Raw genomic sequence first — 16,792 nt, 5'->3', positions numbered from 1 at the left:
GTTTCACTATGTTGGCCAGGCTGGTCTCAAACTCATGACCTCAGGTGATCCACACTTTGCCTCCCAAAGTGTTGGATTACAGGCATGAACCGCCACGCCCAGCTTTATTTATTTTTACTTTTTGAGATGGCTCTGTGCATGGCTGGAGTGCTGTGGTGCAATTTTGGCTCACTGCAACCTCTGTCTCCCAGGTTCAAGTGATCTCACACCTTAGCCTCCTGTGTAGCTGGGTCTACAGATGTGCACCAGCACACCTGGCTATTATATTAATTTCTTTCTTTTCTTTTCTGGAGATGGAGCCTCACTCTGTTGCCCAGGCTGGAGTGGAGTGCAGTGGTGTGATCTCAGCTCACTGCAACCTTCGCCTCCCTGGTTCTAGTGATTCTCGTGCCTCAGCCTCCCAAGTAGCTGGGACTACTGGTGTGTGCCACCGTGCCTGACCAATTTTTGTATTTTTAGTAGAGATGGGGTTTCACCATGTTGACCAGGCTGGTCTGAAACTCCTGACCTGAAGTCATCTGCCTGCCTCAGCCCCTCTTAACGTGCTTGGATTACAGGTCTGAGCCAGTGTGCCTGGCTGATTAATTTCTTATTTGATCCTGAACAGTCCTGTGAGGTGGGGACAGAATATTTCTTTTATCCCTATTTTATGCATGAGGAAGTTGGGGACCAGACACAGTGGCTTGTTCCTATAATCCCAGCAGTTTGTGTGGCTGAGGTGGGAGAATCACTTGAACCCAGCACTTGAAGATCATCTTGGGCAACATATCAAGTCTCTGCCTCAGCTGAGTACGGTGGCTCACACCTGTAATCCCAGCACGCTGAGAGGTCAAGGCAGGTCAAGGCTTGAGCCTAGGAGTTCAAGATGAGCCTGGGCATTGAGGCAAAACCCCGTCTGCACAAAAAAACCCTAAAATTAGTTGGGCCTGGTGGTGCATGCCTGTGGTCCCAGCTACTCAGGAGGCTGAGGTGGGAGGATTGCTGGAGCCCAAGAAGTTGAAGTTATAGTAAGCCAAGATTGTGGCACTGCATTTCAGTAGAGGCAACAGAGTGAGACACTATCTCCAAAAAAAACCCACCACAGTCTCTACAAAACCACAAAAACAATTAGCCCGTTGTGGTTGTACATTGTTGTAGTCCCAGTTATATAGGAGGTTGAGGTGGGAGGGTGCTTGAGTCCTGGAGTTTGAAGCTACAGTGAGCTATGATTTTGTCCTTACACTCCTGTCTGGGCAGTAGACTGAGACCCTGTCTTTTAAAAATAAGGAAATTGGGACTAATAATAGATGAAGCAACTTGCCTAACATGTAACAGTGTGAATCTCAGACACAAACACAATTGAGTGCATTTGGATATGGATCCATTGCATATTTCTAAGATTTTGGTGGTAATTCTTTATCTTACTTTATTCTAAGTTTTTTGTAGAATGATATTAGCTCTACACCATATAACACTGTGGATTCACCTTGAATATTAACAGGGGTTCTGACTCTGCTTTACCTACTTTACATGGCATGAGCCCAAATACAGCATATTTGCAGAAGTAAATGAACTTTGTATCTACCATGGAATGTAAATTTTTTTTCTTTTATCAGTTATGAATCTGACTTAAACAAGATATATACATGGCCCATTTTCCCAACCTAGTTAAATTGGCATTGTGTATATTTCCTAGTTAAGCCCAACCTTGTAAAAATAGGCTGTTAGAACTAAATTATAATATTTGTCTTTAGCAGGTGATGGACTGGGCCTAGTATTTGCATTCTGTGAATTTAGTAAAATGCCCATTGTGATGTGCTCTGCTGGGTGCTCAGCATATTAATACAGAGCATGTCCTCAAAGCTGTTTTGTGAGGGGACTGTGGAACATCCTTGGAAGCATCAGCAAAGGCTTCTTTTTCTGAGTGTTGATTGAGTTGAGTCTCAGTTGACTTCATTGTACTTCAAAGTCTGGAAGGGCTTTCCAGGGAGGAGCAACATGTGCAAAGACAGAAAGAGGCTTCTGAGAGTATGACATCATGAAGGGAGTCATTCGCTATGGCTGGACCATATTTTATTTTTATTTTTATTTTTTTTGTGAGACGGAGTTTCGCTCTTGTTACCCAGGCTGGAGTGCAATGGCGTGATCTCGGCTCACCGCAACCTCCACCCCCTGGGTTCAGGCAATTCTCCTGCCTCAGCCTCCTGAGTAGCTGGGATTACAGGCACGCGCCACCATGCCCAGCTAATTTTTTGTATTTTTAGTAGAGACGGGGTTTCACCATGTTGACCAGGATGGTCTCGATCTCTTGACCTTGTGAGGCTGGACCATATTTTAAGTGGAAAACAGAGGAATGAGAGAGGCACAATGATAAGGCTAGAAGGAAGATGGATAAGGACCACAAATTAAAGGATCTTGTTATTAATTACCATAGTCTGAAATGGTGAACCTGATGGTTTCTGATAGAGCAGAATTAGGATTAGTTGTATGGTTTGGTCTATAGTTGTATTTGTAAATATTTTCATTTTATGAGTTACACGTTATTTTACTTTTTTCTTCATAGGCTAAGAAATATAGCTACAATCATGAATATACTTGTTAATCTCATTTAGATAATCAGAAGATGAATCATATTCTTGGAGTTCAGCATTTTAGCTAGTAGATTTAAAAAACCAACCTAGGTTTTTATTTCCTCATCATTAGTAACTGGATGTGTAATTTTGGGTAAACGACTTTAACTTTTATCTCGCAAACTTATGGAATATTGCCTTTCAGAGTCTTTGCTACTCACTACAGTATCAGGATGAATATTTGTGGTTTCTGTTCTCTAAGAAATTTTATCCTAGACCAGGTGCGGTGGCTCACGCCTGTAATCCCAACACTGTGGGAGGCCAAGGCAGGTGGATTATGAGATCAGATCGAGACCATCCCAACCAGCATGGTGAAAGCCCATCTCTACTAAAATGAAAAAAATTAGCAGGGCATGGTGCTGTGTGCTTGTAGTCCCAGCTACTCAGGAGGCTGAGGCAGGGGAATTGCTTGAACCCAGGAGGTGGAGGTTGCAGTGAGCCAAGATCACACCACTGCACTCCAGCCTGGTGACAGAGTAAGAAAAACTCATCTCAAAAAAAAAAAAAAAAAAAAAATTTTTATCCAAGTAGGGGTAGTCCTTTATTCTGTTGTATAAAATTGGGAATGATAATACTTTTCTAAATGGATACTTGTCAACATTCAAAGGGCTTTTGAGGTAGGCTCTACTGTATTTAGAAATTAACTCCCAGGAAAATGAACCACCTAGCATTTTTTTTTTTTTTTTTTTTTCCAGCTTAAATTTGATGAGAATTGGCTGGGCGCAGTGGCTTATGCCTGTAATCCCAACACTTTGGGGCTGATGCTGGTAGATTGCTTGAGGTCAGGAGTTCAAGACCAGCCTGGCCAACATAGCGAAACCCTGTCTCTACTAAAAATACAAAAATTAGCTGGGCTTGGTGGTGCATGCCTGTATTTCCAGCTACTCACGAGGCTGAGGCAACAAGAGTTGCTTGAACTTGGGAGGTCTCATGGTTCTTTTTTTTTTTGAGGTGGAGTTTCGCTCTTGTTACCCAGGCTGGAGTGCAATGGCGCGATCTCGGCTCACCGCAACCTCCACCTCCTGGGTTCAGGCAATTCTCCTGCCTCAGCCTCCTGAGTAGCTGGGATTATAGGCACGCACCACCATGCCCAGCTAATTTTTTGTATTTTTAGTAGAGATGGGGTTTCACCATGTTGACCGGGATGGTCTCGATCTCCTGACCTTGTGATCCACCCGCCTCGGCCTCCCAAAGTGCTGGGATTACAGGCGGGAACCACCGCGCCCAGCCTCGTGGTTCTTGCAGTGAGCCAAGATCACGCCACTGTACTCCAGCCTGGGTGACCAAATGAGATTCTGTCTCTAAATAGATAAATAAATACGATGAGGATCATACAAGATAAAATACAGGAAAATATACAATCTATAATTCTTTAAGAATAATTACTTTGAGCATCATGTCTTATGCTGAAAATGCTGATTTCATTTTATTTTTCAGGCAAACAACATGGGTGTTGGAGTGGTTGGAATTATAGAGTGTAATTTCCTTAAGCCAACTCATAATAAACAAGATTTCGACTATACTAATGAGTACAGGTATGTTACCTATTTAAATTATTGACTGAGGTTCCTAGGAAATGGATTACCAAGAAAGCAGGAACTTACTTTATTTTCTACGAATCTCAGAAATATCTTATTAGTAAAGATAGGTTTGAATATACTACTTGTGTAGGTTACAATTTCTAGAAGGGAAGATTGTTATACTAGCTTTCTATGTAAGTCCCTTCCTACCTATTTTCTTTTTTTTTTTTTTTTTTTTGATACGGAGTTTCGCTCTTGTTACCCAGGCTGGAGTGCAATGGCGCGATCCCGGCTCACCGCAACCTCCGCCTCCTGGGTTCAGGCAATTCTCCTGTCTCAGCCTCCTGAGTAGCTGGGATTACAGGCACACACCACCATGCCCAGCTAATTTTTTGTATTTTTAGTAGAGACGGGGTTTCACCTTGTTGACCAGGATGGTCTCGATGTCTTGACCTCGTGATCCACCTGCCTCGGCCTCCCAAAGTGCTGGGATTACAGGCTTGAGCCACCACGCCTGGCCCTACCTATTTTCTTAAAGTTCGATAATGTAATTATAATTTCATAAGTAAAATAAAAATATCCACAAGATGGCAAAATATTTAGTTTTAAGTTACGGAAGTATTTTGAAAATAAACTTTAAAAAGAAGTCAATAATTTAAATAGGTAAATAGAGGGCCTGGCCATTGCTGGCCTATAGACACGGTCTCTGGTTGACAGTGTGTGTGAATAGGTGGAGCTGGTTTGTAGAGGGTGCCTTATGTGTTGGAGCTAGCAGAAGACTGCTGGTAGGCAGAGCATGGCCTCTGGGAGGTCACTGGCTGTAGCAAAATAGTAACAAGAGTACCAGAACTTGGGCTGGATTTGGAGCCGAGAGACAATAAATTTGAAATTCACTCAATTAAAAATGTCCACTGGGTGCATTGGCTCAAAACCCTGTCTCTACCAAAAATACAAAAAAAAAAAAATTAGCCAGGTGTGGTAGCACATGCCTGTGGTCCCAGCTACTCAGGAGGCTGAGGTGGAGGATCGCTTGAGCCTAGGGAGATGGAGGTTGGAGTGAGCCAAGATGGCGACACTGTACTCCAACCCGGATGACAGAGTGAGATCCTGTCTCAGGAAAAAAAAGGCCAGGTACAGCGGCTCACACCTGTAATCCCAGCACTTCAGTAGGCCAGTACAGGAGGATCACTTGAGGAGTTTGAGACCAGCCTGGGCAACATAGTGGAGAGCTTATCTCTATAGAAAATAAAAAGATGAGGTGGGAAGATCACTTGAGCTTGGGAGATTGAGGCTGCAGTCAGCCATGATTGTGGCACGGCATTCCCACCTGGGTGACAGAAGAGACCCTGCCTCAAAAAAAAGGCCAGTAACGTTGTTTGGACTAATAAAGTCTATAAGCATCTGGCAAGACCAGTTAATGAAAAAGAGGAGAAAATGCAGATCATCAGTATTAGAAATGAAAAAGAAGAAATTGCTGTAGAGTCTACAGACATGAAACATTAAGCAGATAGTGTGAACAAGTTTTCTCTATTTCAGATGATGTGGACATATTCCTTTGAAATTGAATCAGTTGGTTAGAAAACTTCCCACATACTAAATTCAAACATTTGAGGAAGAAGTGGCACCAGTCTTTTTATTTAAAAAATTTAATTTGAAACAACACATAATCATCCATTTTTATGGAATACATGTGATATTTTATTACAAGCATATAATACATAATGGTCAAGCCAGGGTTATTGGGATATCCATCACCTCAGGCAGTTACCATGTTTTGTGTTAGGAACATTCCAATTTTGCTCTTCTAGTTACTTTGAAATATATGAGTGTTACTGCTAGCTACAGTTGTCCTATTGTGCTACCAAATACTGGATCTTATTCCTTCTAATTAACTGTGTTATATTTATTTATTTTTATTTTATTTTATTTTATTTTATTTTGAGACAGAGTCTTGCTCTGTCACCAGGCACCAGGCTGGAGTGCAGTTGTGTAATCTCGGCTCACTGCAATCTCCTCCAGGGTTCAAGCAATTCACCTGCTGTAGCTTCCTGAGTAGTCCAGCCTAATTTGTGTATTTTTTAGTAGGAATGGGGTTTCACCATGTTGACCAGGATGGTCTTGATCTCTTGACCTTGTGATCCTCCTGCCTGGGCCTCCCAAAGTGCTGGGATTACAGGTCTGAGCCACTGTGCCCAGCAACTGTATTATGTTTATACTCATTCGCCAGCCCCTCTTTATTTCCCTCTCTGCACTCCCTGTCCCAGCCTCTGGTAACCCTCATTCTGCTATGTCATAAGATGAGTAATTTTTAGCTCTCATGTATGAATGAGAATATGAGATATTTGTCTTTCTATACCTGACTTACTTCACATAATGTCCTCCATATGTATCCATTTACATCCATGTCATTACAAATGACTATTCTTGTGGTTGAATAGTCTATTGTGTATATGTACCATAGTTTCTTTGTTCATTTATTTGTTAACGGATGCTGATGAGGATGTGGAGAAAGGGGAACCCGCATACACTATTAGTGGGAAAATAAGTTAGTAAAGTTGCTATGGAGAATAAGATGGAGGTCCCTCAAGAAAACTAATAATAGTATTACCATATGATTGAGCAATTACATGGCTGGATATATATCCAAAAGAAAGGAAATCAGTGTATTTGAAGAGATACCTGTACTCTCATGTTTGTTGCAGCACTGTTCACAATAGTCAGAGGTTTTATGAAGCTACATAACCTTGATAGTAAGCTCAGGAGTACAGGAAAGGAAATTTATGTCAATCTCTCATCATAGAATTGGAAGTCTTAATTAAAATAATGGTAAATACCATCCAGTGACATGCTAAAAGCATAATACCATTAAAACCAAGTGGGCTGTGTTCTAAGACAACATGGATGGTTTTGATGTAAAAAATGAGTGTAGTTCATCGTATTGATGTTAAATAAGAGAGAACCCTTATGGTTATCTACAGAGATACCAGAAAAAGCACTTGTGATGATGATTATTTTTTTTCCACCTCCCACCCTGTGATGATTTTTAAAAGGAATGGTTACAAAAACTGTGAATCAAAGGGCATAATACCAGAGTATTTATACACACAGCAAGCAACATTACTAATGAGGGACAATTGATAGCTTTCCCTGGAAGGGCAGGAAAGAGTTAAGAATATCAGCTATTCACTGATGTTCTTGGGAAAATAACTAATGTAATAAGGCAAAAGAAAGAAAAGCATTGAAAAGGAAGACATAAAGCTGTATTACAGGTTGAGTATCCTTATCTGAAATCTTTGAGACCAAAAGTGATTTGGTTTGGATTTTTTCATATTTTAGATTGTTGGCTTTATACTTACTGGTTGAGCATCACAAATCTGAAAATCTGAAATCCAGAGTGCTTTGACGAGCATTTCCTTTGAGTATCACGTAAAAAGTTTCAGATTTGAAGCAGTGTGGATTTATGCATTTGGTATGTTCAACTTGTACGAGTAGTTGACAATGTTAAGTACCATTGACCCTTCAACTACACAGGGTTTAGGGATACTGAATACCCTTCAGTCAAGGATCCACGTATAACCTGACTCCCCAAAACCTTAAGAGCCTACTGTTGAATGGAAGCCTGACTGATAACATAAATAGCTGATTAAGCTGGGGATGCTGGCACATACCAGTAGTCTTGGCTACTCAGGAGGCTTGAGGCAGAATCATCACTTAAGCCTAGGACTTTGAAGCTACAGTGAGCTGTGATTGTGCTGCTGTGTTCCAGCCAGGGTGATAGAGCAAGACCTTGTCTCTTAAAAAAAAAAAAAAAGAAAAAAGAAAACCATCTATTAACATGTGTTTTATATGTTAAATATAATATATACTGTATTTTTAAAATAAGCTAATGAAAAAATGTTAATAAAATCATGGCCGGGTGCCATGACTAAGGCGGGTATGGTGGCACACACCTGTGATGCCAGCACTTTGGAAATCACCAAATCCTAGCCACTAGACCATCGGGGAACCACAGTCCCAGCACTTTGGGAGGCTGAGGTGAGTAGATCACTTAAGATCAGGAGTTTGAGACCAGCCTGACTAACATGGCGAAAGCTCATCTCTACTCTTATTTTTGTCTCAGATAGAGTCTTGCTCTGTCATCCAGGCTGGAGTGCAGTGGCGCAATCTTGGCTCACTGCAACCTCCGCCTCTTAAGGTCAAGCAATTCTTCTTGTCTCAGCCTCCCAAGTAGCTGGGATTACAGGCACTTGCCACCAAGCCCGGCTAATTTTTTTTTTTTTTTTTAAGTAAAGATGGGGTTTTGCCACCTTGGCCAAGTTGGTCTCTAAATCCTGACCTCAGGTGATCCAGCTGCCTCGGCCTCCCAAAGTGCTGGGATTACAGGTGTTAGCTGGTCCCATTGCTACTAAAAATAGAAAAATTAACCAGGTGTGCTGGTGGGCACCTGCAATCCCAGCTACTCGGGAGGCTGAGGCAGGAGAATCGCTTGAAACCGCAAGGCAGAGGTCGCAGTGAGCCTAAATTACACCATTGCACCCCAGACTGGATGACAGAGTGAGACTTCGTCTCAAAATGAAACAAAACCCAAAACAAAGAAAATCATGAGGAAGAGAAAATATATTTACTATTTAAGTGGAGGTGGTTCATATGTCTTCATCCTTGTAGTCTTCATGTTGTATAGGCCGAGGAAGAAGAGGGATTGGTTTTGCCTTGGCAGGGGAAGAGGTGGCAAAGATGGAAGGAGAGGCAGGCACACTCAGTTTAATTTTTATACATTGTAATTTGTCTGACTTTTTTTATTTTTATTTATTTATTTATTTATTTTTTTTGAGACGGAGTTTCGCTCTTGTTACCCAGGCTGGAGTGCAATGGCGCGATCTCGGCTCACCGCAACCTCCGCCTCCTGGGTTCAGGCAATTCTCCTGCCTCAGCCTGTCACCCAGACTGTGGAGTGTGCAGTGGTGCGATCTCAGCTCACTGCAACCTCTGTCTCCTGGGTTCAGGCAATTCTTCTGCCTCAGCATCCTGAGTAGCTGGGACTACAGGCACACACTACCATGCTTGGCTGATAGATTTTTAGTAGAAGACGGGATTTCACCATATTGGCCAGGTTGGTCTCGAACTCCTGACCTTGTGATCTGTCCGGCTTGGCTTCCCAAAGTTCTGGGATTACAGGCGTGAGCCACCATGCTCAGCACATTTTTATTTTCCTAAAAATATCTCTGTGCAGTACCAATTTTTCCACTATCTGCTTCAGTTTCAGGGCGTGTATCATAGAAGTGTCCGTGTTGTAAGAAGTCAAAAGCAGTCTTGAATAATTGGAACCCTTCTGCGAGATTGTCTAATGTCAGTTTGTTGTCTGGCACTGCTGCTTCTGTCTTCTTCCTCACTAACACTGGTTCAAAAACACTTATCTCCATCAAGTCGACTTCAGTTGATTCCTCAGGTGTGGCCTCTGTCCACTCTTAAATTCCTGCAACATCCATATCTTGAAACTCTTTGCCCTCTACTTTTTTTTTTCCTGTATATCCACAGCTCTTTGATAATTTCCTCACGTGGCTCTGTTAAATGCTGTGAAGTCATGCACAACATTGGACACAGAAGGAATTTGTAGTTTTGAGCTTGATGTCTTTCACAGCTTTTTCTGTATTAATAATGGCCTCTCCAGTGGTATTATTCTTCTAGACTTTGATGATGTTTTTTCTATGGACATTCTTTTCCACAGTGTTAACCATCTTTTCCATAGACCACTGTGTGTAATGAGTCTTAAAGGTCTTATGACCGCCCTTATTTTCTAGAAGCTGAATTAAAGACGTTGTGTTTCCGGACAAGTAGACTATTTGGATGGCTTTGGTGTCGAACTCATGGGATTATGGGTGGCCAGGGTACCATGTCCAATATCAAAAGAACTGTAAAATGCAGTCCTCTACTGGCAAGTTAATTCCTGACTTCAGGAACAAAGTATCAATGGAACCAGTTAGAAAAAGGGTTTCTCATGCAGGCCTTCTGTTTGTACAACCAAAAGGCTAGCAGCTGGTGTTTATCTTTTCTCTTCAAGGCTTGAGGTCTAGCATCTTTATAGATAATAGCAGTCCTGATCAGAAAGCTGACGACATTTCCATGAAGCAGTTGGGTTAGGCTGTCCCTTCTTGGACTTAAATCCTGGTTTATGCTTCTCTTTTTTGCTAATAAATGTCCTTTGTGGCATTTTCCCCCAGAATAGAGTATTTTCGTCTGCATTAAAAACCTGTTCAAACAGGCTGGGCGTGGTGGCTCATCCCTGTGATCCCAGCACTTTGGGAGGCCGAGACAAAAGAAAGGCTTAAGGCCAGGAGTTCGAGAGCAGCCTGGGGAAAAAAAAAAAAAAAAAAAGAGAGACCCCGTCTCCACAAAATTTACACAAAAAATCAGCCAGGTGCGGTGGTGAGTGCCTGTAGCCCTAGCTACTTGGGAGGCTTAACCTACATATCAAGCAATTATACTTTTTATTGTATTATGACTTTGCTTCTTGAGAAAACAACCAGCATCACTAGTGGCAGTTCATGTGGGTCCTGTGGTGTTATTCAGGGTTTACAATATTGCACTAAATGATTTTTACTGCAATACAAAATTTCTCGGAGATGCTTGCATGGAAATAATATGTCATAAGAAACTTTTTGAGCCGGGCGCGGTGGCTCAAGCCTGTAATCCCAGCACTTTGGGAGGCCGAGGCGGGTGGATCACGAGGTCAAGAGATCGAGACCATCCTGGTCAACATGGTGAAACCCCGTCTCTACTAAAAATACAAAAAATTAGCTGGGCATGGTGGTGCATGCCTGTAATCCCAGCTACTGAGGAGGCTGAGGCAGGAGAATTGCCTGAACCCAGGAGGCGGAGGTTGCGGTGAGCCGAGATCGCGCCATTGCACTCCAGCCTGGGTAACAAGAGCGAAACTCCGTCTCAAAAAAAAAAAAAAAAAAAAAAGAAACTTTTTGCAAATAAAACACGTTAGCTCACCAAAAGCAATAGGATGTGGCTATGAAATTATAGTAGTGTTGTATGTACTATAATTAATTTTATGCAGTTATAATTTAAGACTGCATCTTCTTTTACATTTCTCTTGACTGCAAATGAAACCACTTACAGTCTGTATATGCTTATGTCTTGATAAATTCTAACTTTTTAAATAGCTTTGTGTATATTTTATGGTAGTAAACGATAAAATACACTACTATCTGTATGTTTTTTGTTTTCTTTTTTTTTTTTTTGAGACAGCGTTTCACTCTTGTTGCCCATGCTGGAGTGCAATTGCATGATCTTGGCTTACTGCAATCTCTGCCTCCCAGGTTCAAGTGATTCTCCTGCCTCAGCCTCCCGAGTAGCTGGGATTACAGGCATGTGGCACCACACCCGGCAAATTTTGTATTTTTAGTAGAGACGGGGTTTCTCCACTTTGGTCAGGCTGGTCTCGAACTCCCGACCTCAGGTGATCCACCTGCTTCGGCCTCCTAAAGTGCTGGGAATACAGGCATGAGCTACTGCACCCAGCCTGTATCTATATGTTTTATGCCTTCACGACATACCTAACTTATTCTTAATTTTTTGGGTATTTCTGGACAATGCGTTCATGTTTTTTTTTTTTTTTTTTTTTTTTTTTTTCAAATTATAACCCTCTAAAAATTTTTCCAATTTATTGAAAGAAAATCATATGTAAGTACAGTTCTAACCCGTGTTGTCCAGGGTCACCTGTACGTTGAATGTTCTTTATTAACTATATATTTTGGGGCCGGGCGCGGTGGCTCAAGCCTGTAATCCCCAGCACTTTGGGAGGCCGAGGCGGGTGGATCACGAGGTCGAGAGATCGAGACCATCCTGGTCAACATGGTGAAACCCCGTCTCTACTAAAAATACAAAAAATTAGCTGGGCATGGTGGCACGTGCCTGTAATCTCAGCTACTCAGGAGGCTGAGGCAGGAGAATTGCCTGAACCCAGGGGGCGGAGGTTGTGGTGAGCCGAGATCGCGCCATTGCACTCCAGCCTGGGTAACAAGATCGAAACTCCGTCTCAAAAAAAAAAAAAAAAAAAAAACTATATATTTTGGAGTTTTTTTCTCTTCACAGTGTCTATATATTCATTACTAGATTATTTATGATTTCTCTTGTGTTGGAAAAGAATCTTTTTTTCTCGAACTGATTTTATGATTTACTTTTTAAGACTTACAATAACAGCACTGGGTGAAAAGCTGAATGATTACTGGAATGAAATGAAAGTGAAGAAAAATGCAGAATATCCTCTAAATTTGCCGGTTGAAGATATACAGTAAGTACATTTAAAAAAAATACCAACTTGGCTGGGCGCGGTGACTCACGCATGTAGTCCCAGCACTTTGAGAGGCCAAGGAGTGCAGATCACGAGGTCAGGAGATGTAGAGCATCCTGGCTAACACGGTGAAACCTCATCTCTAGTAAAAATACAAAAAACCAGCCGGATGTGATGGCATGCGCCTACAGTCCCAGCTACTCGGGAGGCTGAGGCAGCAGAATTGCTTGAACTCCCTGAAGGCGGAGGTTGCAGTGACCGAAGATCGTGCCATTTCACTTCAGCCTAGCAACAGAGTGAGACTCCGTCTCAAAAAAGAAAATCAACTCACTTTGATATCAAGATGTGGTATTAGAGTATAGGGATTGTACAATGTTTCACAAACTTAGGACTGTAACTCATAGTAAGGAATAAATTCTGCAACATGAATCAGCACTCTGCCAAATCCTTGAAGAGAATGTAAACATATATACATGCACACAAAACATAAGACAATATGTACCCACATGTGTGATGCATATTGTTATTATTTCATCTTAAGATGCGATGAATGGATTATGTAATAGTTTGAAAAACACTGGTATAGTGTATCATTAGGATGATGGGGCTGAAACCCAACTTGTGTTCATATTCTCATTCTGCATAAGTAGCCTTGTGGCATTGAACATATTATTCAGCCTCTTGTAAACCTCCATTTTCTTGTGTATAAAATGAGAACATTAAGAGCATTTGCCTCCTTGAGTTACATGAATTAAATAATATGCCTGGCAGGCACGTAGTAATACATCACATGATAACAGTCCTATAAATGAATGAACAGTATCTGTGTGTTCTTTATACATTATTATGCATAATTTATATATTATACATAATTTATACATTATTACAAAGATAACTAAGATACGTAATGAAAAACAAAGATGCAGCTCAGTGTATAGACTTTCCATTGTCCTTTTCAATTTTTTAATATTTATTTATAGTTTCTATATATATTATACAGATGGGATCTCACCATGTTGCCCAGTCTGGTCACAAAGTATTGGGTTCAGGTGTTCCTCCCACCCAAAGTGCTGGGATTATAGGCATGAGCTACCATGCCCAGCTTGTATTTTTTAAATGTATTAATATACACATGCAGTACCATGCCTATTTATTTTTTGTTTTTTTTGTAGAGACGGGGTTTCACCATGTTGTCCACCTGGACTCTAACTCCTGGGATTATAGGCATGAGCCATTACACTCAAAGAGTATGTCACAGAATTTTTAGGAAAGGAATTAAATAATAGCATCTTGTGGTAGAAATGACACAGAACATCTAATGAAGTATTTAAAGTTCATGTTTCTGTGTTAATATTTTGTTCTTGTTTTGGGACAGGAAACGTCCTGATCAGACATGGGTTCAGTGCGATGCCTGTCTAAAGTGGCGGAAATTACCTGACGGAATAGATCAACTTCCTGAAAAATGGTATTGCTCCAATAACCCTGACCCACAGTTCAGGTACCATAGAGTTGGTAGTATCCTTTTTGGAAAGATGGAAAGTACTGTTAACAGTATAAATAGACGCTGGTGACGTGTTATTCCTATGTGATTTTCCTGACTAGAAATTGCGAGGTTCCAGAAGAACCTGAAGATGAGGATTTGGTACATCCCACTTATGAAAAAACCTACAAAAAAACGTGAGTGTCATAGTGATGTATAGTGGGTAATAATGCCTAAAGCATGAACAGTGATGCCTTGGCAACATTAGCTGATGCTTCGCCAAGGTAAACCTCATGTAACTGTAAAAGTTTGTAATGGGGAGTGCGTAATATCAAGGGCTTTAGAAACAAGAACTTAACGCCGTGGATACCAGCTGTTTCTTTCTCTCATTCTCATTGCTGTCATATCTCCTGAGTAGCAGAGTCCCAGCACTTGGGGAAGCTGAGACAGGCAATCACTTGAGGTCAGGAGTTCGAGGCCAGCCTGGCCGATATGGTGACACCCCATCTCTATTAAAAATACAAAAATTAGCCTGGTGTGGTGGCACGCATCTGTAATCCCAGCTACTCAGGAGGCTGAGGCAGGAGAATCGCTTGAACCCAGGAGGCAGAGGTTGCAGTGAGCCGAGCACACCACTGCACTCCAGCCTGGGTGACACAGCGAGACTCCGTTTCAAAAAAAACAAAAAGAAAAGAAACCTGGCTGGGCGCGGTGGCTAACGCCTGTGATCCCAGCAGTTTGGGAGGCTGAGGCGGGTAGATCACGAGGTCAAGAGATCAGGACCATTCTGGCCAACATGGTGAAACCCCGTCTCTACGAAAAATACAAAAACTAGCTGGGTGCGGTGGTATACGCCTGTAATCCCAGCTACTCAGGAGGCTGAGGCAGAAGAATTGCTTGAACCCAGGAGGCAGAGGTTGCAGTGAGCTGAGATTGCGCCACTGCACTTCAGCCTGGGCAACAAGGTGAGACTCCATCTCACAAAAAAAAAAAAAAAAAAAAAAAAAAATTAGAAAAGAAACCTATGTGATGTTCTAGTTCAAAAGTCTGTGACTCTGGACCGAGTTAACTAGCCTTAGTGGAGAAAAAAAGACCAAAGGTCTGCAGTTCATACCTGTGAAGATGGAAAAATTCAGGCAGATATTATGGTACTACTGAGGTAAAAGGTAGCACCTTTTACTTCAGATTTACTGCTGATTGTATTGAAATAGAAGCAGAGTTTAGAGTGCCTTAGTAACTGCATAGTTAAATGGCAGGTATGTCAGTGGGAAATGGGATTGAGAAATAACAATGAGGTAAATGTAAACATGTTTTCATCTTTATTTTAAAGCAACAAGGAAAAATTCAGGATCAGACAACCGGAAGTGATCCCTCGGGTAATTAAGCCTTCTTTCCTTTTTTTTTTTCTCTTTTCTTTTTTTGTAATAGAGTTGGGGGCTGGGTGTGGAGGTTCACACCTGTAATCTCAGCACTTTGGGAGGCCAAGGTGAGTGGATCACCTGAGGTCAGGAGTTTGAGACCAGCCTGGCCAACATGGTGAAAACCATCTCTACTAAAAATGCAAAAATTAGCGGGATGTGGTGGCGCATGCCTGTAGTCCCAGCTACTTGGGAGGCTAAGACCAGAGACTTGCTTGAACCTGGGAGGTGGAGGTTGCAGGGAGAGAGATCAGTGCCACTGCACTACAGCCTGGGTGACAGAGACTCTGTGTTGACCAGGCTGGTCTTGAACTCCTGTCCTCAAGTAATCCTCCCAAACTGCTATGATTACAGGTATGAGCTACCACACCTGTCCAAGCTTTCCATCTTATAGCTCTGTCTTATGTTGGATAGTGCTTAATACTGACTGTTAAAGTTTACTGTGTATCAAAGGGATTTGGTTTATTCATCTTCTTTTCTTGTACTTCTCCTTTCCCACCTTTCCAACTCTTCCTAATTCAACATTGTTCAGACTGTTAGTTTTATTGTTTAGTTGGATATCTTCTGAGGAAAGGGAAACACACCTTTAAAAGTAGTACTGTTAGATAAGCAGTTAAGGAAAACATCCCAGGAACACCCAGGAAGCCGTATTCTAGTGCTAACCTGGACAGAAGCTATAGTGTTTTTCTAAGTGTTGACTTCTCTGCCTGACCCCTCTCTTCTGTCTTAATACTTGTGTTAAAGAGCTTTGGTTGAGTATAGATGCTCCTAGGCTTACCATGGAGTTATATCCTGGTAAGCCCGTCGGAAGTTGAAAATGTGGTTGGCCAGGTTGGTGGCTCACGCCTGTGATCCCAGCACTTTGGGAGGCTGGAGCAAGTGGATCACTTGAGGCCAGGAGTTCGAGATCAGCCTCGGCAATATGGCAAAATCCTATCTCTACTAAAAATATAAAATATAACTGGGCATGGTGGCAGGCTCTTGTTACCCAGCTACTCAGGAGGCTGAGGCACAAGAATCGCTTAAACCAGTAGGTGGAGGTTGCAGTGAGCCAAGATCTCACCACTGCAGTCCATCCTAGATGATAGAGTGAGACTCTGCCTCAAAAAACAAACAGCACACAGAAGATATTATAAAAAATGCATTTAATACACTTAACCTGTTGAATATCATAGCTTCGCCTAGCCTACCTTAATTGTGCTCAGAACCCTTATATTAGCCTACAGTTGGGCAGTCATGTAATAGTCAGTTTTATCATGAAATGTCAAGTATCTCAACTTTATTGAATACTGAAAGTGAAAAATAAAACCAAAGTGATTGCTTGGGTACTGCAAGTACAATTTCTGCTGAATGGGTATTGCTGTCGCACCATCATAATGTTGAAGCCATTATAAATCAGAGGCCATCTGTATACGAGTAGGCAATGCTTGAGAAGTTTTGAAAGTCCAATAGCAAAGAGGTCACCA

At 41.8% G+C, this 16,792-nt stretch overlaps 1 protein-coding gene across 2 annotated transcripts in view; it reads left to right on the top strand.

Moving 5' to 3' along the window:
- Positions 1-16,792, top strand: part of MORC3 (MORC family CW-type zinc finger 3) — a 49,470-nt gene that overhangs the window by 21,302 nt on the left and 11,376 nt on the right. For both annotated transcript variants that reach the window (XM_039480539.2, XM_039480540.2), the window contains 5 exons: positions 4,047-4,144; positions 12,324-12,428; positions 13,804-13,926; positions 14,031-14,105; positions 15,239-15,284. In XM_039480539.2, the coding sequence (XP_039336473.1) occupies positions 4,047-4,144; positions 12,324-12,428; positions 13,804-13,926; positions 14,031-14,105; positions 15,239-15,284 (447 nt within the window). The remainder of the gene's footprint in view (positions 1-4,046; positions 4,145-12,323; positions 12,429-13,803; positions 13,927-14,030; positions 14,106-15,238; positions 15,285-16,792) is intronic.

Source organism: Saimiri boliviensis, chromosome 18 (assembly GCF_048565385.1).
Source record: "Saimiri boliviensis isolate mSaiBol1 chromosome 18, mSaiBol1.pri, whole genome shotgun sequence".
Taxonomy (NCBI): Eukaryota; Metazoa; Chordata; class Mammalia; order Primates; family Cebidae; genus Saimiri; species Saimiri boliviensis.
The sequence above is the reverse complement of the archived record's forward strand: the minus strand, read 5'-3'. Positions and strand labels throughout refer to the sequence as shown.